General features: G+C 52.2%; 3 protein-coding genes across 4 annotated transcripts; all 3 read right to left on the bottom strand.

Moving 5' to 3' along the window:
- Positions 1–1,040: 1,040 nt before the first annotated feature.
- On the bottom strand, positions 1,041–12,558 carry BUB3 (BUB3 mitotic checkpoint protein). 2 transcript variants are annotated; one of them, XM_069863561.1, is made up of 8 exons: positions 12,376–12,558; positions 10,065–10,259; positions 8,886–8,955; positions 7,398–7,549; positions 5,491–5,649; positions 3,926–4,103; positions 3,360–3,576; positions 1,041–1,381 (listed from the first exon to the last, which is right to left on the bottom strand). In XM_069863561.1, exons 1-8 carry the CDS (start codon positions 12,382–12,384, stop codon positions 1,372–1,374), a joined length of 990 nt encoding a protein of 329 aa, XP_069719662.1. In that variant the 5' UTR covers positions 12,385–12,558; the 3' UTR covers positions 1,041–1,371. The 2 variants fall into 2 exon arrangements, with proteins under 2 accessions (XP_069719662.1, XP_069719663.1); XM_069863562.1 differs by lacking the exon at positions 1,041–1,381 and having other exon boundaries at positions 3,356–3,576.
- Positions 12,559–13,961: 1,403 nt separating this feature from the next.
- Positions 13,962–15,590, bottom strand: HMX2 (H6 family homeobox 2). Its single transcript, XM_069864082.1, has 2 exons — positions 15,194–15,590; positions 13,962–14,526 (listed from the first exon to the last, which is right to left on the bottom strand). Exons 1-2 carry the CDS (start codon positions 15,462–15,464, stop codon positions 13,985–13,987), a joined length of 813 nt encoding a protein of 270 aa, XP_069720183.1. The 5' UTR covers positions 15,465–15,590; the 3' UTR covers positions 13,962–13,984.
- A 7,441-nt stretch (positions 15,591–23,031) lies between these two features.
- HMX3 (H6 family homeobox 3) lies at positions 23,032–24,628 on the bottom strand. Its single transcript, XM_069863844.1, has 2 exons — positions 24,235–24,628; positions 23,032–23,658 (listed from the first exon to the last, which is right to left on the bottom strand). Exons 1-2 carry the CDS (start codon positions 24,551–24,553, stop codon positions 23,045–23,047), a joined length of 933 nt encoding a protein of 310 aa, XP_069719945.1. The 5' UTR covers positions 24,554–24,628; the 3' UTR covers positions 23,032–23,044.
- Positions 24,629–26,514: the final 1,886 nt, after the last annotated feature.

The following is a 26,514-nucleotide window of genomic DNA, read 5'->3' as shown; positions in this document are numbered from 1 at the left end:
CCCTTAATCATCTTTAGTAAGGCTCGCAAGAGAAATTTTGTTCTGTCCCTCCTTCCTGTTCACTACAAAGCAAATGCTCTAGCATTAACTACTTCACAAACCCTCGACACAGGCCGCTGTTGAGCGAGCAGCCTGACAGCCTGCTCTGCTGAGCTTGATAGGACAACTTGTACTGGTGGTACCAACCAGGCTGCATTTCTCTTTATTCCCACAGACCAGTCAGGAATGTGCAGCACTGAACATACACTTTTTGGGCGCTGATGGATTTAGTCTATTGATCAGACCTACATTGCTGCTTAGAAAATACAAACACACAGCAGCTGAGGTGTTTCCCTAACACTGCTTTCCTAAGACATTTTTGATTTGTCCAAGTTCAAGCATCTTCTCACCACCACCCCTCAAAACTCAAGAAGCAATTACTTCAGTTTGATTGCAATGAGACTCCTCCTCACCTGGTAATAAAGCACACACAAGGCATCTGGAGAGAAAGCATGCTTTCTTGGGCCTTGTGGTCAGAATGACAACTCCAATGTAGGGAGTGACTCCTCTTTACTACCTTTCCGCTTATGCTACTCCATAAACCCTGGGCTACCAGGTCAGACCTGCAGACTTGGAACAGATCACTCGCTGTTGGCCAAAACTCTGCATTTCCCTTTCTGTGCCCTCAATTGTTCTTAATCTCATATCACTAATTTCAGAGTTTTATGCAGTATGTGAAAAAAAAAACAACAACAAAGTACCAGAGGCTCAAGTTCTCTCCTCCAGTACCAGTCAGTGGTTCTCCAGGAACAACCAAGTTCACCAAGACAAACCAGCACACCTGGTACAAGTTTAGGTCTTCACAGCTCTGTGAAAACGCTGCCTGGAGAGCCAGCATACCCAGGGAATGAAGAACTTCCCGGTTTACCTCACTGGAAAAAGACAAAAGCTTCAGCAGTTCTCCATCAGGATGATCTAGAGTTCAAGAATTCTTCCAACTTATAGGTTTGGTCTTAACATTTGCTTCACAAACAGTAAAAGTTGTGACACAAAGCACCGGCTTTCCAAAAACCTACAGTTATTTATTGAACAATTATAAGACCATGGGAAGTTTTGGTAATCAGATACTACAAAGTGTGACAAGTTTTTTTAAATGCAAAGTTGCCTATGGGACTGAACCTACTGAGCTACAGACAGAGATAAAGAAAACAGTTCCGCTAACATCATAAGCAGGAAAGGAATGACAGATTTAGAAAAAACACACTATACAAACAAATAGTTCTTAGTTAAAAACACCAGTACAAAGATTGTTCTTCTCACTTCTGCTGTTTCAGTTCAGTTGTGTCAGAAGCAGGTGGGCACCTCTTGTGGAGAAGCAGCATCGCCAGAGGTCTAAGTAGACCTGAAATAAATAAACTGTATTTCAGCGAGCAATGTTTAGAATAATCATAAGCAGATAAAACATTCAACCTTCTATAAAAGCAGAAATGTGTAGAAAGACTGCACTCACTTGCGTCAAGATAAAACATATAACAATTTAGTGATCAGAAAGCTCCTCTTGCCAAGCTTCCTTTACATCACGTGGCACCATCTTGATGCATTTAAGAATGCATCGTGCAGAAACACTAAGTGATTCAAATTAATATGCAAAAGGATCGCAATGAAACCAATATTCATCTTCTGTCTTAAGTCACTTATTTTTAGAACAAGCCAGAGATGAGTCACTAACATTAAAATGTAGGCATCATTCTTAGTGCCCTACGGTTGGCACAAGCGACTTGTAAATGTCAGAAAAGCACAGAAACCTTGTTAATGTTTTCAGAAATTCATTTAAAGACAGAAACAGGTCCAAAAAGATGCCTGTCTAAATGCATTGCAATTACGTTACAATTATTTTCCAAATACACAGATATGCTCTGTCTTTTCTCAGCTCATTACTGACTCCAACAATTTGCCCTTCTGGGATCAATTGTTTGCTAATAAATAATTGTTTACAGTCACAAAATTCTATTAAGGAGTATTCTTATTAGTTTTCCTTCTACAGCCTAATAAGATTCAAAACTAGCTGATTCCCAGGAGTCTAACCTTAACCTCGCTGGGTTTAACAGCCCAGGAAATGGAGAACCATCTGTTTCAGAAAATAATGGAGGGCCGAGAGGAAATATTGTTTAATTGTAGATTAACCTCCTCGCACGGCAGAACGAAGCAGACACAGAATCAGCAACTGTACCTAGCAGTGAACAAAGACAACATCAACAGCAGCAAGTATTCATCTAACACCTTTTTGAAACTCTCCGGAATGTCTGGAACAAGTACAACCTGACATTAAAAATAAACTTTAAATACCTTATTTGGACTGGGTTTTGCCTGAGGAAGCCCAGCAATAAGTACTGAAGTAGTTCATAAGTAAGGAAACTCTTTCAGAACAAACCCCTCCCAGTGAGGGAAGGTGCGTTTGCTCTGCTGCGCCTCCCACCTCATCTCCGCAGCGATAACATGGCCGCGATAACATGGCCGCACTGAAGAGACACGCGAGTCATCGAGGAGAAAGGTCTGAGGTTTTAAACTCAAGAACTTTTATCACCTATGTGTGTCTATTTGTGTAGCCGCTTAGATACTAAATAAGAGACAACCAGATAAAGTGTAAGACAGCTTGAGTCTTACAGACAGAAAAAAGAAATACCAATGACAAAGCACAGAAATTCCAAAACCAAACCAGCTGCTCCTGTGCCAGCACACGGAAAAGCAGCAAAATCCTGCACCATGACAGTGATTTTTCCATGTAACATTCATGCCAAAGCAAGCTTAACAGAAACCTGTCACCTCCATCAATCAGTCTGCCCCATTTTGACAGAAGCAATAGAAAAGAGCGTTATCAGAGCACTGCAGCAAACTAACACTCAGAAGCCGAGTGAGCTTCTCCTTGGTTTCGTACAGCCTTCCTGGATATGGTACCTGAATTCACCGCTGCCCATGACAGCTAGGTGCACACTCAGAGGGTAAAGATTTCATTAACACTGAGTTTGAAATATCCAAACACAGGAACATTTACTCAGAGAAATTATTCCTGAATTCTTCACTTAATTCCCAAAGCCACGAACTGGCAATAACTCCACAGCACCTCATGAGTGTGCCTTTTCACAAAGGATGAGGGTTTGACATTCTCCTCCTCCTAAACAACTAGGCACAATTTTATCCACCAGACGTCTATCAACCTACGGATATTGAAAGCTTGGGCAAACATGATAAAATCAACACCAGCCCTACTGTCAAGCTGCACTATCTCCTGGCATCAACACCGCTATTCATGGATTTAGGAAAATTAATAAGTCCTGGGATGAATGCTCCGCAAGGCTCAAGCACAGGTGAAGCGCACTCACTTCGGCTTTGTTTCTGCGTCTGTCACTTGGCGAATATAGATACCATCTTCAGGGTGCTCAATGTCATCCATTTCGTACATGTATGAAGAGGCAATCGCCAGGGTGGTTCCGTCATTGCTGAAGGCAAGCGATGCTATGCTGGTGGGATACCGATGGAACTGGCACAGCCGCTTCTTATTGAACGGATCCCAGATGTTTACAAATCCGTCGGAACCACCTGAAAATCAAGTTTTAGAAGCTGCAAGTTATAATGGGGAGAACAGTGAGACTGAAGAGATACAGGGAAAGGGGTTGGGGGGATACAGCGGGGGAAGAAGGAAATGAGAAAGCTATCTGAAATTGCATTGCCAGTAAAAGCACAGGGTTATAGAGTGGTGTAATTCAGTGAAGTGCATTAATATTTCCTGAAGTCCCTGTTACAGCAATTAACTCTCACTGCATCAAATAGCTTAAAAACATTGCAAGAAATAAAATTCAAATACTTAAAAAGCAAGGGCGTACAAAGTAAAGGCTGAGCTGTTTAAACCACATCCAAGGGAACTGAGGCAAGGTTACAAGGTACTCACCTGTAGCAAACGTGTTGTGGACATTATGGAACGAAATAGCATTGACTGGATAAATCTGCTCAATGTTGTTTTCCTTCAAGCGGTGACATTTGAATGCATATTTCTTCTTCTGGATTTCTGGACTCGGATCCAAATATTCCACCGCCACACGGCCTTCAATAGAACTCAACACATAGCCCTACCAAAACAACATGGAGAGACATCTTAGACGCCTACAACTGGAGAAGAGATTCCAGTAATTTACCTTTTAACCCCCTAAATTTACATAAAATAAACAGTACCAAACCGTGTACAATCAAGAACTGTTTGTTACCACAGACCCATGGCATCATCAATAAAATCTGCTTCTAAGACAGAAGGAATGCAGAAAAAAGCTTTCTGAGAGATTCTCATTGCACTATAGCCTTGACAGTGAGGCTTTTCATAACCCCTACAGCTCCAAACACACGGTGATTTGGGTAAAAACGTTATGTTCAGAACCTCCTGGACTGCCCACCCAATTCCCCAGGGCCTAAATTTCTGCAATATTAGACACACTCACGTGATGGCTGTGTTTCAGAATTACATTACATCAGAATTAGTCCAGAGCTTTAAGCCAGCAATGAAACACTCCAGCTGAAACAGTACTTTCACTGAAACTTGATTGTGAGTGGTGTCCACTCATCCCATTAATTACAGCCCTGACTTAGAGCAACCCGAGATGCACTTATAACTCCTGAGTTAAGCTGATAATACATCTTTTCAGGATTGCAATGATATTGAGCTACAGTGCAATTCTTTAAAATCCATAACACAATACAGTCTGGTAGATCGGCTTGTTCTACTAAAAATAGGATTGAAAATGGACAAAGTGTTCTTGCCCATTCAAGAACAAGTAACCAAGTCTCCCAATACCCGTACTACGTACACAGGAAAATTCCCTTCCAAAGGAGTTTGTCAGAAAAACCTCATCTGTGTTACTATACAAGGAGAAATCTCACAGACAGGCTGTGTTAACCTACACAAACAGCTGGCTGATCACCTAACATGTACAATTCCCCCTGGGCAACGGACCCTGGGTTCTCGAGTACACAACCCTGACACAGAGTTACCAAAAAAGCAAGTAGAATATATAAACAACATTCTCATAGTTTTAATCCTGCCCCTGCTCACAGCCCATTGAAGGACGTAGGGCTACAACGCGTAATGGCTGCTGAGCAACCACCAGTTCCATCTTCCTCTCTTCCACTGTAACTTTGGGGAGGATTTTTGGTTTGGCTTTTAATTACATGTCAGCATTGTGATGCATTAAATAGGCTATTTGAAAAAAAGAGACAAAACTGAGAAGAAAATCAAAACACAACGTGCTGGGAAGTCACTGGCAAACGTTCCCAAGCTGTGGTACTAGAGTTAACCTGGAACAAGAAGCCTTAACACAATGTCCACCCCTGCCAGAGTTTGACTGTGAAACTTTCAGGAGCAGAAATTTTTAAAACAAAGAAAGACGTAGGAAACTTCAAAAACAAACCACCATTTCTCCTAAAGAACATCTAGCAGGCATGTAAACACTGACACGGTTCCCGTACCTGTTTGTTCGGAAACGCTCTGATACAGCGGGTCTGGTATTTCAGGCTAGATTCTCTGCGCTGCTGAACATAACCCATGTTCCGCAAATCCCACACCAGCACCCTCCGGCCAGCCGTCCCCACAATCAGTCTGTCTCCAGACACAGAAAGTGTGTACACCTTTAAGAAAACCAAAATTACAGGATTTAGTACTTATTAGTCTGGATACCCATTGTTCTTTGTACAAAGTAAAATATCAGGAATAGGAAACAAGGTGACATCCACAATAATGCCCACTGCTGCAGAGTTCCCTTTAGCTTCAATTCATAACTCAGATTTGGAACAAAGAGCAGCGATGTGCACCTGGTTGGTGACAAGACACTGATGGAGCTTTCTGAAAGCTCACCTTTAACTCTGTGCCCCAGCACACAGCTGAACAACTCAGACCAACGCAGCCAAACACTTCATGTAACTAACAGAGGGGAAATAAATAGAATAGGCACTTGATAACTGTAAATCTCAAGGATATTTATTCAGCTACCAGTCTCCAGATCTCAGTGACATCTGAATCACAAGTGAGATTTCTTCCCTTTGTGGTTGGTATCCATGTCCCAAATACCACACGTGTACACAAGGGTTTACATACAGTTCAAAACGGAAGTCTGTATTATCGAAGTTCTCCTCAAACATTATTTCAAGCACTAAACTCACAGGATATTTAAAGGTGAGAGGAAAACATAAAAAGCAATGGAGAGAACAGAGCACAAGGGAACTGGTGTTCACCCGCCCAGCTAGCATTCCCCACTCCCAGGCCACGATCCTGGAGGACAGTCCTACAATACCACCCCACACATCATCATCCTGTTTTCTCTCCATGGTAATCCTATTTTTCTTCTTAAACAGAATCCTTCAGGTTGAACCCCATGTTAATAGCGGGAAATAAACTGCCAAAAATTCATTGAAAAAACAGGACTTTGCATATTTTAATAAAACAAAGTGAAACTGTCAAGCAATAGGCTTGGCATCCCTACAAAAGACTGTGGCTTGGAATTTCAATTCTGGACCAAGAAATGGCAAGGTTGCAATCTTTGCTCACCAAATTTCTCATTACAATATTCAGCATACAAATTATTCTGTTCCCAACCATTACTTGGGACGCAGTGAATATGGAAATGAGTTAAGGAAAAGAAAAGAAGCTCAGTCAAAACCTCTGTACTGTCAGGTGAATCACAAGTTGTTGACACACAAGCAAGATGGAATCCATTACCTACAGCTGTCCTGTCACCGAGCTGCTAACAAAAGCAAACTGTAAGAATGAGCTTTACAAAAGGGACCAATGCTGCTAAAGATATCAGAAACAGATAGCATCTACACCTTGGGTATCAAGAATCAATACTGTAAGAGATCTGGGACCCTGCCAGAAGGATTCCATCTACTACTAGCACGTGCTGGCACAGCCTCGCTCAATCACCCAGCTTCACTCTCTGTTTCTCTGATAAGTCAAACAAAGCTACTGGGTTCTGGGAAAGCTGGACTAAAATATCAGATACAATGAATTTTCATTTGCTATAAACATTTTTGGAGAAACTGTGTTTGCAAAAGGCTAATTTCTACTAAAAAAACTAAGCCACCAGGTGTGTCTGCATCTATGCATATGTGTATAAATCTGTACATAGATACACATAAACAAATTGCCCTCAACCAATGCACATTCACTCAGTATGCCTCCTGGCTGTGAAATACAATTATTGAACTCCACTCTCAAGGCTGAGGTCTTAAGATAAGAAACGGCTTCAAAGTTCACATAGGAGTAGCTGAAAATTTCTGATGATCCCAACCACCACACCCCATTTTTGCATAAAAAGGGCAAGCAAATGTTGACAGCCACCGGATGCGTTATTTCACACACCACGGCATTCCGTACGTACCTTTTCAGGCTGAGAGAAGGTCCCTGCATTACAAGGAGTTCTGGGATCCCACAGCTTAACCGTCTGATCCCAGCTTCCCGTCACCATGACATTCACTTCTGGGCAATACTCAACACACCTGATGGGAGCATCATGGGCACCAACGAGGTTTTCTGGAACAAAACACAATGAATTGTCACTTTACTGGCTCTGCAAACAGCCAGAATATGTTCAATAAAATAAGGACCCACTGCTGTGAACTATGACAAATATGCTGTTTCCTGACACTCCCATGGGTGTACAGATATGCTAGGGATAAGCTTCTGAAGATGGAACTAACTTTTCCAATGATCAAGAACGTTAAATTTAAACTTATGTCTCCTGAGGTTATGCAAGGATTAAGGATTTGAGGCAGCCACCGAGAGATCTTCAGAGGCAGAAGAAGTGCTCAGTGCTCACACCCTGTGACATAGACACTGACACACAGTAACTTAAGCTGGTATGTATTAACATTACAACAAAAGAAAGGAAGGGAATTCATATTGCATACTAATACAAATATTAAGTTAAAATACATATATAACAGAATGATTTGAGCTTTTCCATAACACTGCTGCACTCACAGGTTTCTCAAGCCCTGGTTCTCAGATGGTTCTGGCTGACATTCACTTTTCTCTTTAGCACCCATACAAACACACAGAAAAGTCAGAAAAGGCAGCTCCAGGGTTTGCACCACGGAGACATTGGAACAGGGATACTTTTCAGCAATGTTTGTTAAAAACAAAATGTAGTGTAAGGCCATGATGTCTGACAAAGCAAAAGCTTTATACACATTCTGTCACACATGTGCAAGATCATTCCACATGTGTGCAAACAACCAACCTGTCAAAAATGACAAACTCACTCTTAGTCCAGCTTGGGTAATTCCCCTAACTGAGACACAGCAGCTGATGGTAGAACAGAATTTTCATCAGGAATCCTATTCAAGGCATCCTACAAGCCTCTACTAAACTTCCTGGATTGCCGAGCATTTCCATGCTTTATGGTGGTCCTGACAGAGCCACCGGTTACTGTGCCAGATAAAGGCATATGTGACATGAACCTTAACCCGATTGCATGACAAGTACAAAACTATCTCCTCTTTGATTTTCACCTTACAACAAGTAAATAAAAGAAACACACATGTAAAATACAGCAATGAATATTCATCATGGGAAAGGTTTAAACCCTCGATTTGGCAGCAGGGGATTCAGCCCTCCCGTTAAAGGTGTAACTGCGCCAGCTCCAGTGATGTAGTAAGGAACATGGCCTTGTTCAGTGCCTCAGCGATCCCAGGGCTGCACAGCAAAGTGGACTGCAGAGCACCGACACTGACAAATCAACAGAGACACAGACTCAGAGCACAAGCCCCTATCTAAAATGTCTAAAACATCCTCTGCTCTTGTAAGCTTATAAATCTGAAGCTCAGGCCAGGTGTTGAGCCCACTTTAAAGAATCCAACCTGCTTACCTTGGTCTGTGTTCAGATCGTGCATCTTCAACTGCTGATCTAATCCTCCACTCCAGGCATGGGTAGGGTCCTGTAAAGAAAAATGTTCCACCTTACAACGTGCCTTAGGCTACCCTGTGTGCTCTATATTTCACTTCCTCAGCACATAACACAAGGAGTTTAGGAAGGTGGGAATTAACACCCAGAGGGTTAAAATCCAGCCCAGATCTAGGCAGGCAGATGACAGAGACTTGGCAAAATGTTTAAGTAAAGAACTTTGAGCTGTACGTATTTTTTTAATTTAAAATGAAAAGAAACAAAAGCAGTTGGAGGCTGTATCAAATCACTTCTATTTCTGTAGCAGCAAAATTCCTTGTGCTTATTTTTAAATGACCACCAACCCAAGCCTGTTCCACTTAATGGAAACGCACCCCTTCTAAAACTGATGTGGAAACTGGAAACGGCTTGAGAATCTGTGCGCTGATTTACAGTCTGAGCTCAGCTATGTGACACAATGTTCAGTGAAAAAGGCATAAGAAGAATTAAAAATTCAAACTGATCCTTAAAACATTCAGTAACACATGGAGATCGAGTCACTGGAGGACAGGGCAGAACACAATGCAAAAAAAACCAAGATGCTAATTAAACCTCCTATTGAAAAATAAAAGCAAACAAAAAAAAAGCAGCACCAAACAACCAACTCCAACCATTCCTCTTTCAAATCCCATGCATTAAAAGCACCGAAATCAAGTATCTAGTAAATGAACCATTTGGAACAAAGCCGTGTTTCCAAAACAACCCAGAATGAGGAGGTTAAAAATAATAGAATAATTGTCCGTGGGCATTTACAGTGAATAATGATGTCTGGCAATGGTCTGCCAGCACGGCTCTGTCAGAAACACGCGCACTCTTCATACCATGGCAGGAACAGCACAAACTATCTCGCATTGCTCTCGCCTACCACTTCTAGCAGGGGTAAATTCCTTGTGTGCCTGCACGCTCCCCAGACAATATCCATACTTCGAACCAGAATGAGGTTCGTTAAAAGAAGAATAATTGCCAGGAGTCAGCACTTTTTTTTTTTACCCTAGATTTCAGTCAGGATTCCGCTACCCCATTAATTTCAGGGAATGATAATTTCCCAGGTACCCTGGGCTCTGCACGTCTATAAAACAATAGCTTTACAAACCACACACTTACATAAAAAGCACAGTCCAGGACAGCTCCGGAATGCTGATATTTGAGTCTCATGGTGTTGGCAGGAACATCATAGAGCCGGACAGTTGTGTCCCAGGATGAAACAAGCAGAAACTGAGATGTATTTGGACTAAACTTCACTGATGAAATCCCATCATCTGGAGTCTGATTTAGTTTGAACTCGTTTGATCCTGTCATCTGAAGAAAAGACAACAATGCACAGCAACAATGTTAGTAATAACAAGGACATACGTCTGGCAACTCAGCCAGTAACTGATCCACCTTAAAGGTAAGTCACAGTAGAACTGAAAAATCTACCAGTCATTGCAGAAAACAAGTTCAGAACATCCAGATTTCTGGCAAACTCCCTAAAATTCAAGATGTCCAAAACCTCAATAAATTCCTCCCCCTACAGGGAGCTTTTAAATTCAACATGGAATAAACAGTACAAAAATGTTATTGTTATTACTGCCCATAAGCTTAGATATTGTTTCCTACAAATGCATTTTCCCTCACGCTACTGCGTATGTGGCTGTGTTTTCAAATGTAAATGGATACAAATTACTGTGAGCATCAAGAAGTTCCTTGAAAAACAGGAACACAGACAGAAAGGACTCGGGTTTGAAAACTCCAACAGAAAGCGGTGACTTGTTCCTGATTTGGCAAGAACCGTAACTGTAAACTTTTAAATAGTTCCAGGCTCTCCACAACTTCCCAGTCCTTAGGCTCCCGTAAGAAGAATATAGAATCTCATCCATTAAACACCTTTAAGATTGTTTTCCTCTCTCAGAGTTTAAAGAGGGTCAGATAAGAAAAGGAAGTTATGCTTGGTGGGATATGGCAACGTAGAGCAAACATATAAACGTGGTGCAACAGGGAAAATAAAATCACCAATTCAGTGACAGATCAATACCTCTTGCCTCTGCAGGCAACGCAGCACTCGCTTCACAGGACAAGTTAGTTATGTACACAGAATTCAAAGAGAAAGAGCAGAGGATTTGAGCAGTAGATTTCAGCTGGGAAGGCAGCACAGACCTTACCAACACTCTGAAAGAAACTGTTTGTTACATCTACACCAACAAAACACCCAAAGATTATTTTCAGGCTTCAGAAAACCCTAACAGTACATTTCCCTTATGCTAAAAGGCCAGAGTACTTGGCTTAGATGTTCTATACAGCTGTCTGTTCATAAAACTTCAGAGGTGAGATCAGACCTCTGGGAATAAATCAAGAGAGAAGGAACAGATGAACTAGGATGAGGTTCAAATGTAGTGCACAGTTACTCATGTCCAGCTCTTGTCAGTAACTGAACAATCCTCAAGTTGTACAGCAATGGGAGTGCTACACGTTCCTCCACCGGAAGAATTCCCTAAGTGCAAGCTCTGGCAGGTGTTCTGCAAGATATTCCTCAAAAAAACACCCTGCTGTGGAAACACACAGTACTGTTCCTGCTGTTTAAACAAGGAGCAAGGAAAAAAAACCTTTTAAGAACAGGAAATAAAAACTTCTTTCTTAACCCCTTTTTATAGCTCTGCTTTAGAAACATGTGGGTGAAAGACAGAAATTCTTGGGAATGTGCCACGCATATTTCTAGATAAACGCTGCCCAGAATTCAGCAGCACCTTCCTCCGCCACACTTTAAACGGTGAAGTGTAACTCAGTGAACACTTCAGCAACACAAAATCTAAATGAATTCAAATCAGCTAAGAGAATTGGGTTGGATGTGCCAATAGCCTCATCCACCTGTGTCAGACACCTCAAATAACAACACAAGAGCACTGGAGGTGCTTGGGATAAGCTATAAAACAGCCTCAAAGCAATCAGCAAACAGCACTTACACCAGAAACACAGAAGGATCTCCTGAAGGTATTTTTAATCCAGAAAAAGAAAATTATAAAACCCGAGAGTTCAAATACATCGTAGCTTGTAGACACTTTACCTAAACAAAAATAAATCACACCGAGCACTCAGTATGTCTCCACAAACTGAACCGCTCCACAATCAGCATCACAAACAACAGGAACAGTCATGCCCACCTCAAACAACATCATCCTGGTGACACTTTCAAGCCCCATAAGCAATAACCCACAAAGAAGACACTGAAAATGTGACGCTGGCTTCAGCACAGGGTGCACCTTTGCGATTCCATCATTTCTTAAATTTCATTTTTACTGAGCAGAGAGAAAATCAGTGCTTTTATGGCTTCTCTCAACACAGCCACTCTACCACCTCGCTAGCCCGTCAGAGTAGGCCACTGTGCTGGAAGAGTCAGAACGAGCAGCCTGCCACTTTGTCATGCAAACAGTAACAGTACCGTTTTCATCTTGCCGAGCTCCTCTCCCGGCTCCACACAACGCCAAGAAAAAGCTTTCCTGCTGCTACTGCAGTGGGTCACAGGGACACTGAAGTGTTGGAGGCACGGTTGCTCGCGCGGTCGGGTCCTGGAAAAGCAGGTCGGGCTGTGGGATGCACTTCTGGATGCGGGAAACACTGCCGGCTACAACGGGAAAGGGAAAGAGTGAGAGAGGGGCCCGAGAAGCCGGGCGAGCCCAGAACCACCGGGGAACGGGCGAGGCGCCGGGGCGCCGCAGGAGCGCGGGGGGAGATGCCGGCGGGCGGCAAGAAAGGTCAGAAGGTCCGGGAGGGCGACGGGAGAGGTCGGGCGTGAGGGGAGAGGTCAGAAGGCCGGGGAGGGCGACGGAAGAGGCCGGGGGAAGTGCAGGAGAGGCCGAGGGAAGAAGGGGAAGAGACGGGCCCGGCGGGGCTGAGAGGAGGCCAGGCCGCCGCCAGGCCGCGGTGCCCGCTCCGCCTCAGCGCCGCCGCCGCGCAGGCCCGACCGCGCCGCGCAGGCTCCTACAGCCTCACCGCGCCCGGCAGATTCCAGCCCCGATCCCGGTGGATCCCGATCCCGGTCCCAATCCCGACCGCGGCCTCACTTCGGCGCCCAGGCCCGCACGCACCCACAGCCACAATCGCCCCGGCCGCCGCCACAGCCCCTGCGCATGCGCGCCACCGCCCGCCGCGCCCCCCCGCCGCGCCTCGCCTCGCCATTGGCCGGCTCTGAAGGACGGAGCCGTTCGCCCCGCCCCTCCGCAGCTTCGAGCCTCGCTATCGGTCGGTTCGAAAAGACGGACGCGCGCCTCCCGCCGTGCCGCGGAGCATGCCGGGACTCGTAGTCCGCTGCCGCTCCCGTTAGCGTCGCCGGCCAATAACGGGGGCCCCGGCGCCGCGGGGACACGGAGGAGTCTCGCGGCTGTCCCGAGCCCATGCGGGGCCCAGCCGGGCTGCGGCGTGAGGCCCCGGTCCCGCGGACACTGCGGTCCCTCGGGGCTGCGATACCGTTAACGAGAAAACCCGAAACACGAATGATTCCGCCTGAAAACGGGTCCGGGCGCCGGTGCTCGCTGCCCTCCGCGTCCCCGCCGGCGCCCGGCTCTGTCGGGAAAGGCGAGCTGGGGCAGCCGTCCCGTCCCCACGCGTCGGAGTCACCTTGTTCGTCCCTCGGGAGGCTTATTTCTCTCCTTTTTTTACCGTCACCCGCGCTGTTGCTGCCGCCGGCGTCCCCGGCGCCGCTGCGGGATTCCCTGTGGGAAACGAAATAACGAGCAGAGAGCGGGAGAACCCCGGAGGCTCGGGAGCCCCGGGGCCCGGCCGCGCCGCGCGACCGAGCTGCCGCGTTTACAAACCAGGCTTAAAACCTTTTATTTTTTTTTTCCTTTCTTTCTTTCTTTAAAAATATTTACAGATCTGAAATAACACTTCTTTAATTAATTTTCTTTTTGTTTTGTTTTTTCTTTCTTTCTTTTCAAGCGGCAGGATTAGCGGGGAGGGGGCTCTCCGCCCATCAGTCCCGTCCGCCGCTCCCGGGACCCCGCGCGGAGCCCCCGGCCCGAACCCATCGCGGCCCCGACGGGGCGGGCGGCTCAGTAGTCGATCTTGTTGTAGAGGTTGTAGAGCGGTAGCGCCGAGAGGTTGCTGCCGGGGTAGTAGAGAGGGGCCGGGAAGGCGATGGAGCGCGGCACGGGCACCCGCAGCAGGGAATTGTCTCTGAACACCAGCGGCATCCCCACCAGAGTCTGCGCCGAGGCGTGGGCCATGTTGGCCGCCTCCAGCTCGGCCGAGAGCTGCCGCTTCCACTTGTTCCTGCGGTTCTGGAACCAGGTCTTCACCTGGGTCTCGGTGAGCTGCAGGCTGGAGGCCAGGCAGGCGCGCTCCGAGCTGCTCAGGTAGCGCTTCATGTCGAAGGTGGATTCGAGCTGGTAGACCTGGCTGCGGCTGAACACCGTGCGCGTCTTCTTCTTGGCTGCGCCGCCCTGCCGCTCCCCGCCGTCGCGGGGCCGCTCCCCGCAGCTCGGCGAGCCCGGGCCCAGCGCCTTCTCCTGCTCCTCCTTACAGTCCTGCGGGGGAGGCGGCACGAAGGGGCCCCGCTCCCCGCTGCCCGCCGCTCCGCTCCCCTTGGCGCCGCCTGCAACAGAGCGACAGCGGGGTCGGTACCGGCTGCCCCGACGGACGGGACCTCTCGAGGGCAGCCGGGAAGGCACCCCCTGCCTCCCGTCCCGGCGGGACAAACCACCGGCACCGGGGGAAAACGTTCCCTTCTAGGCTACCCTTGTTCCTCTGCACAGGGAGGGATGAAGCAATGGATGGATGGATGGAGGGAGGGAGAGGTAGAGGGATGGGTGGAGGGACAGGTGGCTGTGCGCCTCGGCGAAGGCAGCGGAGCACCACGATATTGGGGCTCCCTATCCAACGCTACCCGGCAAGTTTTACTTTACGGCACCGCGCTGCACAGACCGTTTAGCCAGAATTAGTGCTGACAAATAAACACCTTCCTTCCTCTCGCCCGAGCGCTGTAAACAAGCGGAATCTCAGAAAACGGGCGTTATCCGCCGCATCGTGCCGCTTCGGGGGAATCAGCCCAGGGTGGGGTGGGAAGGGAGGGGAAAGCCACCCGATTTTTAGCGCGGTTCCTTCCTCCCCGCTTCGGCCACGGACGGCGCAAATTCGTTTCGCCCCGAGAGCAGGGGTTGCGGATATTCCTTCCCCCTCTTCCTCCAGCGAGGGCCGGGCCGGGGCCGAGCCCTTCGCCGCCCTTCCCCGCGGGTCCCGTCCCGTCCCGTCGCGGTGCTCACCGAGGCAGGTGAAGCCGAGGGGCTGATGCTTGTGGCACGGCTCGGCGGGGCCGTGAGCCTCGGGGCAGAAGCAGCCGCGGTGCTTCCAGCTCTCCTCGGGATCCTCGTCCTCCGAGGAGAGGGAGAGGGTCCTGGCGCGGGGGGGCCAGGCCGCCCTGCCCGCCCCCCGGGGGGGCTCGGCGCTTCCGCTGCCCAGGATCGACTGGATGGTGAAACTGGAGAGGGGGGCGGCCGCCGCGCAGCCCTTGCCGGGGTCTTCCTTGACGCTCATCCTGGGTTCATAAGAAAGCAGAGGAGGGGAGCTGTCGCTTTAGAGGGGCTCGGGGGGCTGGTTTCGGGGGGTGCTCTCGGCGCGGCGCCCAGCCGGACTGCATGCTCCGCTCCTTCCCCCGCGCCCCTATTGATCTGCGGGCGGCGGGCGGCGGGGCTTCATTTGCATGGAGGAGGCTTCTGCCGCGCCCATCCCCGCCGCGCCGGGCACGGAAAGTTTGGGAACCCGCGGGGTCCGAGGGGTGGGGGCGAGGGGAGGCACAGCAAGCGCCGGAGGGGACCCCTCAGCGCGGTCCCCGGGGCTCCGACCCCGCCGCCGAGGGCAGGGATGCTGAGCGCCCCCGGGAAAGGGATGCTGATAGCCCCCGGGAAAGGGATGCTGAGCGCCCCCCCGGGAAAGGGATGCTGAGCGCCCCCCCGGGAAAAGGATGCTGAGCGCCCCCCCGGGAAAAGGATGCTGAGCGCCCCAGGGAAAGGGATGCTGAGCGCCCACGAGTGGGTACGAGGGAGGTGAGCTGAATGCCTTATCCGGGGCTGGTGCTGGGACGAACACCTTGTGCGTATGTGGGGATCCGCACCCTTCTTGCTCATCAGAGAGGAGGGAAAAAGCCCGTTGCGGTGCACCGGGAAAAGCCGCCTTCGCTTGCCCGGCTGCACAGAAACAAACATCTCACGAAATGCCTCCTACATTCCCTTCCCAGGGTCTGCAAGGCGGAGGAGGGGGGAGCAGGAAAGGAGGGGGGGGCATCCTGCATTCCAAATAAACTTAGTCAGGTGCCAGGGGTTCTTTCCCTAGCGGTGATATAATCCCGCATCGCAGCCCGGCCCCCGCCGCTCCCGGGCAGGGAAAACCTGCTGGAGGCAGCCGCCCCACACCCAGCCCCGAGGAAAGGGAGGAGGGGGCGGGCAGGGACCCCGCCGGGGCCCCACGGCTTCCCGGAGAGCACGGAGCCGCCGCTGGGCTGAGGGACACCCCAACCCCGCCTTTGCGGGGCCCTGGCCCCCTTCCACCGGCCGAACCCCGACGGCTGCCCTGTATGGTGGGTTCATAAGAAAGCAGAGGAGGGGAGCTGTCGCTTTAGAGGGGCTCGGCGGGATGGTTTCAGGGGGTGCTCTCGTCTTGGGCTTCGGGCACCCCGTCTCTGGCGGGTCAGCCCGGCCACGGCTGCCCCGGGGTAGCAGCACACCCGCTCCCGTCCATCCCCCACGGGCACCGCCCGCAAATATCGTTAATTAATAAAGATGGGGCCAGTGCTCCCAACTCCGCGGGTCGGGGGGCGACATCCCCGGGAAAGCAACACCGAGGGGGCGGTTGGGAGGCACCTCGAGGAGAGCGGAAAGCGACAGGCTCCGCTCCAGCTCGGAATTCCCGGTGGTTTCGATCGCGTTCGCGTCCAGGTGCGGCACCTTTGGCCTCGGCAGCCGCCCCGACGTCGGGTCTTTAACTCCCCGCTGCCCAGGGACCCCGGGGTGGGGGGGAGCCCTGCTCCGGCCGCGGCTCCCCGCCCCGGGACAGGGGGAGATCCTCCTCTCCAGGCGCAGAACCCTCTCCGAAAAAATATATACTCAAATCGGGGAAAGCAAAGAATGGGATGGAAATACACAAATCAATAGAGACAAATGTCAAGACGTTTTAAAATGACATTTTCATTAACTCCGAGTCACCATATTATGTCTGGTATATTGAATAAAGTACTTATAATATAATTAGGTATAGCGAGATGACGACTGTTACCCAGACCAGCGGCATAATCTTTAACTACTTAACTACTCGATAGACTCATTAATGGACTAATTGATTAGGAAAAGTGTCCCAGCTCCTCCTCTCCCTGCGAGGGGCAGGTGCTGTCCTGTTTGACCACATTAACCTTTTCAGTGCTTTTCAACGGGGTCGCGACACATTACAAATGGTCAGCTTTAATCATGATGTCAGCTCATTAACCCGGAAAGACCCCGCTCTGAAATACAATTTAAGATATCGTCCTTTATCCCGCTCGGCCGCCCCGCTCCGTCCCGCACCCCGCGTACCCGCGGGGTCACGGGGACCGCGGGCAGAAGCCGTCGAGGGGACGGGCCCGGAGCAGAGAGGAGGGTGACAGAGGAGTGTCCCCTCCCCAGGCAGCCCCTCGACGTGACACCGCGGTGACAGCCCCCGGCGCTGTCCCCTCTGCCCCAGGGAAGGGGTCCTGCCCTGGGGAGACCCCCGGAATGCTCCCAGGTGGGGTCGGTGAGATTCTCCCACCCCGGGGGGATGCTCCCACCCCGAAGGATGCTCCCAACACAGCGGGATGCTCCCATCCCGAGGGATGCTCCTGCACCGGGGCAGAAGGATGCCCCCACCCCGGGGGAAGGCTCCCACACAGAGCCCATGGGATGGACTTGGATCGGGGGGGCGAGTGCTGGCCAGGGGACGCCCAAGCGCTCTGGGCAGGGGGGAGCTCTGCCCGGCCACAGCTGGAAAACGCCCCGATTTCCCCGAATTCGCTCTTTCGGGCGAGGCTCGGGAAGCGGCCGCCGCGCTCGGGAGGCAGGAGGGCGAGGAGCCCCGCGCTCATTACCATCTCATCCAATATTCACCAGCGGGTGCGGGGGGGACCCCGCGCCTGCCCGCCCCCATCCCCGCCCGTCCCGTCGGGGCGCGGATGATCAAACGCCGCGGCGAAGATAAACTTTGAAAGACAGAGCGAACGCTTAAAGTTTAGATCTCCAGATTATTACAATGCTCGATATTAAAGTGGCCCTGAGCAAGCTTTCAAAGGGAGCCTAATAAAAATTGATCTCAGCTGCTTTTGCAGCACTCGGAAAATAGGCTTGTTGAGCGGCCGTAATATCGGGAGAAGGCTCCCTCCGAAATGACAGATGAAGTCATAAACAAGTTTGATCTCGGAATCAAGCTTCGATAAATATTAAACACAGCCCCCTCTACACGTGTGGATTATGATATATGGCGCGTCCAAACTTTAAAATAAGGGAATACCAGAGAAAATGATCTCGATAAATTTTCTAAGTATAAACGTTGATTATGTTTCGATTTTCATTCAAGAGCCTCTGCCGCTCGTTTTTTGGTGCAAATGACATCTCGCAATAGGCTTTTGGGAAAAAGGGCTCCCTATTTGAAAAAGAGAGCCCTAGAGGTGTACAATTTATGTAATCTGTGGCTGGAAAATGAATCGTGTAATTTATTGGAAAACAGAAAGTCATGAAGATTGGATCAGCATAGCCTATCCGAGGCCCCCTATCCATCAAGTTCCAATTAACAACCTAACCAGAGAGCTTTAATGTGTTTCCAATCTAGTGGCCTGATAGACTCATCAATTCCTCTGGGAGAAATTAAGAAAATCGACCGCCCCTTGGCGTTGTAGTGTCATTCCTTTCTGCAACTATATGTCAAATTAAAAACACAATTAAAATTTAAACTGTTTCAATCAGAGGGTGCCCTGCAACCTATGTTTCACTTAATAGAACTTTGATGAAAATCTGATGGTTCCACTCCATCACGGAGGCGAATAGAGCCGAGGAGCCCGAGCGATCCTTTAGATACATTTAAAACTCCGGAGCTCGGCAGCGCCGGGACGGCGACCCCGGGAGCCTCATACCGGACCGGGGCCGCTCCGCTTCGCTCCCCGGCGGCTCCAACGTGACCGGGGCCTCTGCCATCCCGGCTCCCTGCTTTTCGCCGTCGTTCCCCGCGTTTTCGAGGCGGTTCTGACGCCAAATCGCCTTTTTTTTTTTTTTTTTTTCGGGTCCCCCCGCCTGGTCGGCGCTCGGTCGGGCGCCGCGGGAGGAGAATTGGGGTGCGCGGGAACAAACCAAGGTCACCAACAGCGCCGAACCGCGCAGGAACAATAGATTCGTTTGAAACAATATTTTACAGACGTTTGGCGATCAATAGGAGCCGAAGCATTATGCTGGACCAATCTGTTAATGCTCTTAATGGGCTTCTCATTCCGTTAGCGCGCTGCGCCGAGTCGATAGAGTAAAGCGATTATTACAGAGACACTTGCAGCATATTTGGGGGTTGGAGGGGGGGAAGGAGAACCCCCTCCCCGCGTTCCCATCCCGAGATTAGCACGAGCGCCGGCAGAGCCTTCCCCCCTACCCAGTCCCGTCGAGGGCTCCCAGGAGAAGGGAGAAATCGTACGCACCTGGGAGGGATCCCGGGGCCAGCCCGGGGCCAGCCCGCTCCCGGAGCGCTCCCGGCCCGCTCCCGCGCAGCCTCCGCCGGCCCCGGTTCCTCTGCCGCCCCGAGCGCGGCCGCCGCCGGGTTTATATCTTCCCCCGCGCTGTTTGCTGTACACAGCGAGCCTCTGCTTACTACCAAATAAAAGAAATACATGTGTGTTTCGACCACAAACAGGAGAGCTAGTTCTGTGCGGCCGGGCTCAAAACAGCGGCCGCGGGGAGCCGCGCTCCCTCCCGACCCGCGGCCGGCGCTGCGGAGCCTCGAGGGCCGCGGGGGAACCCGAGCTCCCCGCCGGGCAGCCCCCCCCCACCCCCAGAACGGGTTTCCCCGCTGCCGAGGCTCGAGGCGGCCGCTCACCCCGCGACCCGGTCTCCCCGGGAACCCCGGGGTTTACCTGGGCGGCCGGTCCCTCTCCTCAGCCCCGGAGGCGCTCGCTGCGCGTCCTCCCCCGCACGGTCCCGCAGCCCCGGCGGGGAGAGCCGAGGCCGACCGAGTCCCGTTCCACCGGGCGTCCGGGGACGGGATGGAGTTCGGGAGTGCTTTGCGAAGCTCGGGAGAGGTCGGAGCATCCCGGCCCGAGGGCTCCTGCCCGCCCGGCCCCGCGGCGAGAGAGGGGCGAGGGGGCGGCGGGGCTCGGCCCTGGGACGCACCGCGGGGCCCGAGAGCCTCTCCACATCCCCCTCCCTGCGAGGAGCGGCAAGCCGAGCTCTGCTTCCCCTTTTTCTCCCCCTTCGATTGGTTTTTCCCCTTGCATTTGGGGTTTTTTTCCTTTGCATTTGCTCTTTTCCTCTTGCTTTTCCCCCCAGCTTGCAATTATTTTCTTCTTTCCTTTGCATTTGTTCTTTTCCCCTTGCATTTATTTCCCCTCTGCATTTGTTTCCCCCTTGCAATTATTTTTTCTTTCCTTTGCATTTGTTCTTTCCCCCTTGCATTTATTTCCCTCCTGCATTTGTTTCCCCCTTGCATTTGTTTTTTTTCTTTGCATTTTTTTCTCCTCCTTCCTTTTGCTTTCCCCCCCTTGCATTTGATTGTCATCCCTTCCATTTGTTTTTTTCCCCTTCCATTTGTTTTTTTCCCCTTTAATTTGTTGTTTTGTGGTTTGTTTTTTTTTTTTTTCTTAAATAAAATACCAATAAGAGCCATGGTCTGCGCTGGCCCCTCCGCCCCCCGGCCCGGGAGGGGGTGCGGGGGGGGCTAAGTCTGGCAGGGGCCGGATCGTTCCGTGGGCACCCACCACAAATAACTGCGGGTTTTTTTTCCCTTGCCGTTTGATAACATCGTTCTCCCGCGCTGTAAAATGGAAACCCCGTATTTGCAATTACAACAATATTTTTAATGAGCCGCGAGCGGCTCGGGCCGGGGTTGGTACCGCAAACAGCCCGGGCCGCGCTCTGTTTGCAGGCGACACAGGCGGCAGCGAGCGGCGGCTCCCCAGCTCTGTTTGTTTTTTTCATTTACGACCCATTGCCGGGGTTTTTATCCCAAACGAAAGGAAAGCGCCGCGTTATCTTTTCGCAAGGCTGAGTTTTATTTATATTTCTTCGGCCCGGAATCCTGCCCCAGGCGCCCTGAGCGCGGTGGGGCGGCCGGTGCCGGGCAGGGGGCGGCGATCCCCGCTCCGAGCGTCCGCGATGGTGGCCGAACGCGGCCCCGGGGGCCCCTCCGGGAGAGTCCCTGAACAGCCCCGGCGAGGGGAGAAGGGCAGGGCGGCCGGGAGGCCGGGGAGCCCGGGGAGGGGAGGGAAGGGGCGGCTGCAGGCTCAGGATCCCGGCGAGAATGGGCCGCCCCCCGGGCCGGGAGGTCCTGGAGAGAACGGGGCCCGGGGGGGACCCAGCCGCGATGGTCCCGGCGCGGCGGGGCTGGGAACGGGTCCCCATCCCTTCCCTTCCCTTCCCTTCCCATCCCATCCCATCCCATCTCATCCCATCCCATCCCATCCCATCCCATCCCATCCCATCCCATCCCATCCCATCCCATCCCATCATCGATCTCCCTGCGCCGCTCCCAGACTCCTCTCCCTTTATTTTCCTTTTTTTTCCCCCTCCAAAGCCACACTTAAAAAAAATGATAAGGAACGGGTTTTATTGATTTTTTTTTTCTTCCACCACAACATTAAATTTATAACAATATAGGCTGTGTTAAAAACAGGACGGGTCCCATAACAGAAAGCGAGAGGGCAGAGTGCACAACCGAAAGGGGGAAAATTTAAATGAAATAAAGAAAAGAAACCAACCCACCCCCCGGGGAAGACAGCAAACGATCGTCAGACAACAGGTGAGCAGACACTAGGACAGAGAAGGGCGTCCCCTCCTCGCTTGATTCCTGCCTATTAAAATCCACACACTCGATGGACTTGAGAAGAAAACTGTACAGCGTATCAAATAAATTAAAATTACCCTAAAGTTGATTGTCCTTCACTTAAAGCGCCCGGCTCACCGAGCTCCCCTGTTTATATTCGTTCGAGCCAGGCAGATGCTCGTTCCCAGCCCTGCTCCTCTCGTCTCGCTTCCCTTCGCTTTTAACGCTATTTATTTTTTTTTATTTTACCGTGTACAACAGGAACGAACGCAATTATACAATGCTAAAACCCCTTTCCTCACCACTCCAATAAAGGCAGTGCTTTAAGAATCGTCGTACAATATTGCACAGTTCAAAAGTACAATAATTATAATAATTAATAATTAGTAGTACAAAAGAAAGCAAGAGGTACAGGTGTTTTTTTTTCCCTAAAAATACCGAAATAATTTTATAAGGGAAAAAAAACAAACAACACAACCCAACAGCTAGGAAAGCAAGAATTAGGAACAAGGATTAAAAATACCTAAGGAAACGATAATAAATAAGGTTGGCTCGAGGCGGGCGGGTGCGTTTAACCGCTCGCTTCGAGGCCGGATTTCTCGCTCGTTTTCAAGTCCCACGGCGGAAACCGAAAGGTACAAAAAACGGGAGAGCGAAGAGGCGAATCGGTGCCGAAAGGAGCAGCCGCTGGCGTTTGAGTGGCCGGGATGAGGAGCCCGGACCGCTCGGGAAAGGGCCGAAAGGAGCAGAAATTCGCCTTCCCGGCAGCGTTTGGCAAATCTCGGGGAGTGGCCTGGGAGCATTTTTTCTCTTTCTCTCTCTTTCTTTCTTTTTTTTTTTTTTTTTTAATCGTTATCCTTTTTTTTTCTTTTGTTTCTTTTTATTACAAAAATAAAACTAAAGCCCCCGAGCCCCTGGCGGGTTTTATCCGCGGGTACCGGAGCCGGGGCCGCCCGGGGGCTCCCGCCGCGGCGCCGCTTTCGCTCTCCGCGCTTTCCTCGCCCTCCCGCCGGTTTCGTTCCCAATTCTTCCCTCTTTCGGCGGCTCCCCCGAGGGTGCCCCCCGCCCGCCCACCCCCCCTCCCGGTACTCACGGCCCCCTCAGACGGGCCGCAGGAGCGGGACGGAGGTGACGACGGGGTGGGAGTAGTAGACGGGGTGAGGGAAGGTGAGCAGGGGCTGCGCTCCGGGGGCGCCGCCGCCGCCGCCCGCGCCGCCCTCGGCGCCCGAGTTCTCGTGGTAGAGGATGGGGACGCGCACGATGCGCTGCGCGGCCGCGTGGCTCAAGTTGGCCGCCTCCAGCTCGGCCGCCAGCTGCCGCTTCCACTTGTTCCTGCGGTTCTGGAACCAGATCTTCACCTGGGTCTCTGTGAGGTGCAGCGAGGCGGCCAGCCCGGCGCGCTCCGAGCTGCTCAGGTAGCGCTTCATGTCGAAGGTGGATTCGAGCTGGAACACCTGGCTGCGGCTGAACACCGTGCGCGTCTTCTTCTTGCGGCACGGCTTCTTCTCCGGGCTCTCCTCGCGCTTCTTCCAGTCCTCCGCGCCTCCCCCGTCCTTCTTGGCCTCCTCCGAGTCGCTCTCCTCCAGCACGATCTCGTCGGGGCTCTTGGAGTCCAGCTCCTTCGGTTCCCCCTCGGCCTTCGGCGTCGGCTCCGGGGAGTCCCGCTCCGCGCCCGAGCCCGGCGACGCGTCCCGCAGCAGCGCCTTCTCCGCGGCTGCGGGGGGAACGTGGGGCACAGAGAGACCGTCACCGCCCGCGCCCCGACGGGACCCCCCGACCCCGCAACCAGCCCCGGACCCCGCGCCAGCCCCGAGGAGGGAGGGAGGGAGGGATGGAGGGACGGAGGGACGGAGGGATGGAGGGATGGAGCGGAGTGGTACCTTCCAGGGAAGGAGGGATAGAGGGGGGCGCAGTATTTTCTAGGGATGTAAGGATGGACAGGATCAGTACCTGTCAGGGATGGAAGCGGGAGCGGTGCCTTCCAGGGATGGAAGGATGGGAGGGGATCAGTGCCTTCCAGGGATGGAAGGATGGAAGAGGGGTGGGTGCCTTCCAGGGATGGAAGGAGGGAAGGGGGATCGGGGCCTTCCAGTGATGGAAGGATCGAAGGGAGATCGGTGCCTTCCAGGGATGGAGGGATGGGAGGGCGTCGGTGCCTTCTAGCGATGGAAGGGTGACAGGGGGAGCGGTGCTCCCGGGGCCGGAGGGGATCGGCACCTTCCAGGGACGGAAGGGCGGGGTGGGGGGGTAGCGGTGGCTCCCCGGGGCGGGGGGTGGGGGGGTTCAGTACCTTCGGTGCGGGGCAGGTGGGCTCCAGCGGGCGCCAGGGCGTACGGGTACCACCAGGTCTGGGCTCGCTCCAGGCAGTGCGCGCTCAGCGCGAAGCGCGGCGCGGGGATCTCGAAGCGAGGGAAGGCGAGGTCGCCCACCTGCGAGAGGGCGAAGCCGCCGCCCTCCCCCGCCGCCTTCCCCGCGCCCGAGGGGGCGAACGGCGCCCGCGGCGGCCGGGGCTGTGCCTTCGGGGGGTCCCCGCCGAGCAGGTTCTTGATGTAGAAGGAGTCTTTGGCGGGCGGCGGCGCGCCGGGCGGGTCCCGAGCGGTCTCGGGCATCCTCCCGGCTCCGGGCGGGGCGCGGCGGGGCCGGGGGACCCGCGGGGAGCCGGGGTGGCCGCCGCCGCCGAGCCCGGCGCCGGGCGCTGACGCGGGGACCGCGGTGTCACCCGAGTTAAGCGCGGGCGGAGCGCGGCGATTGGGCGCGAGCGGCGGGGGGCGGGGGCAGCGAATGGGAGAGCCCGGGCCGCGGGGACCGGGGTGCGGGGAAACAGGGGCACCGGGACAGCCAGAGACCGGCACACCCCGGGGTAACGGCGTGCTGGGGTGCCGGGGTGCTGGGAATCCGGGGTGGCGAGATGCTGGGAGACGGGGATAACGAGATACTGGGATGCCGGGATAACGAGATACTGGGAAACCAGAATAACGAGATATTGGGATAGCGGGATAACGAGATGCGGGCAATCCGGGATAACGAGATGCTGGGATATCGGGATAACGAGAGACTGGGAAACCGGTATAGCGAGATACTGGGATACCGGGATAACGAGATACTGGGAAACCGGTATAGCGAGATACTGGGATACCGGGATAACGAGATACTGGGATACCGGTGTATCGGCATAGCGAGATACAGGGATACTGCGATAACTAAATACTGGGATACCGGGATGCCGGGGTATCGGGATGTGGATATACCGGGATACCAGTATAACGAGATATTGGGGTACCGGGGTATTGGTACAACGAGACACCAGGATACTGAGATACCAGGATAACGAGATGCTGAGATGCCGGGACACCAGGGTATCGGTATAACGAGATGCTGGTATACAGGTATAACGAGATTTTGGAACACCGGTATAACGAGATGCTGGGATAATGGGATACCAGCGTGTCGGGATGCCGGGCTGAGCTAAGCTGTGCGGAAAGAACGACCCGGCCAAGCCGCTCTGCCCCCGTTCCGGGTACATCCCATCCCATCCCATCCCATCCCATCCCATCCCATCCCATCCCATCCCATCCCATCCCATCCCATCCCCAACCCCATCCCGCCGCCGCTCGTAGGGCGCCCCCTGCCGGCTGCCCGCGGGAATCGCCCGGGATCGGCACCGGGAGGGGACGGGGAGGGGGAGACGGAGATGGGAGACAGGAGAGAGGGGAGAAGGAGAGGAAGAGGGGGGAAGGAGAGGAAGAGGGGGGAAGGAGAGGGAGGGGGAGAAGGAGAGGGAGAGGGAGAGGGAGAGGGAGAGGAGAGGAGAGGAGAGGAGAGGAGAGGAGAGGAGAGGAGAGGAGAGGAGAAAGGAGAAGGAGAGGAGAGGAGAAAGGAGAAGGAGAGGAGAGGAGCCTCCTAGTTCTGCTGTGCATGTAAACATCTGCCATGTGTGAGCACACACTCAGAGACTCTGCCCCAGCACACGCGGAGCTGCAGGCTGGGAAGGGTGTACATGTGCACAGGGGGCAACAAACCCTGCAGTTAAATGTTTTCGTGCCCTGATCAAACACAATTTATTTCTCTTGGTGCTCCCTTTTAAAGGCACCCACCTGGTAGTATGAAAGAAGACATCTTTCATCTGAACGGAACTTCTCAGGGTTAATGCTTGCCAGCCGTCCTCAGGAGTTCTCCTTCCCCCAAACATTTGTGGTTAGAAATCCAGGGAAAATGTACACAGATCCTATCACATTATAGTTTTGGCTGCACAGGCATGATATTTCATACACCTTCAGTGTATGTGACTTTGTTCAGTGCGCTGTCTCTTTTGTGACCGTATCTGAACCTCTGGTGTCCCTGCGAGGGGCAGATTGGATAAACAGAGAGGTGCAGGAATGAAAGTTCAGCAAAACCCATCCTGGGGATAGGGTGGCAGCAGCTTATAGGAGTTTCCAGAAATATTCTGCTCTTGCTAACAACTGTTCCACTTAAAGGCATCAGGCAAAGGAAAGTTTATCGACATTTTTTCAAAGAAATGCAATTTCAAGTGGAAATAATCTTCAACTGTGGGTTAAAAGACATAGAAAAA

Source organism: Phaenicophaeus curvirostris, chromosome 9, assembly GCF_032191515.1.
Source record: "Phaenicophaeus curvirostris isolate KB17595 chromosome 9, BPBGC_Pcur_1.0, whole genome shotgun sequence".
In the NCBI taxonomy this organism is placed as follows: Eukaryota; Metazoa; Chordata; class Aves; order Cuculiformes; family Cuculidae; genus Phaenicophaeus; species Phaenicophaeus curvirostris.
Note: the sequence above shows the minus strand (reverse complement) of the source record. Positions and strands in the feature narration are given on the sequence as shown.

Excerpts from the sequence above, each read along its gene's own strand:
- HMX2 (XM_069864082.1), bottom strand. The coding sequence starts at position 15,464 with ATGAGCGTCAAGGAAGACCCCGGCAAGGGCTGCGCGGCGGCCGCCCCC. Across the intron at positions 14,527-15,193 it reads CCTCGGCTTCACCTGCCTCG|GCGGCGCCAAGGGGAGCGGA; the intron begins GTGAGCACCGCG and ends GCTCTGTTGCAG.
- BUB3 (XM_069863561.1), bottom strand. Across the intron at positions 8,956-10,064 it reads TCCTGGACTGTGCTTTTTAT|GACCCTACCCATGCCTGGAG; the intron begins GTAAGTGTGTGG and ends TTTTCTTTACAG. Across the intron at positions 3,577-3,925 it reads CCACAACACGTTTGCTACAG|GTGGTTCCGACGGATTTGTA; the intron begins GTGAGTACCTTG and ends CTTGATTTTCAG.
- HMX3 (XM_069863844.1), bottom strand. The coding sequence starts at position 24,553 with ATGCCCGAGACCGCTCGGGACCCGCCCGGCGCGCCGCCGCCCGCCAAA. Across the intron at positions 23,659-24,234 it reads CCACCTGCCCCGCACCGAAG|CCGCGGAGAAGGCGCTGCTG; the intron begins GTACTGAACCCC and ends TTCCCCCCGCAG.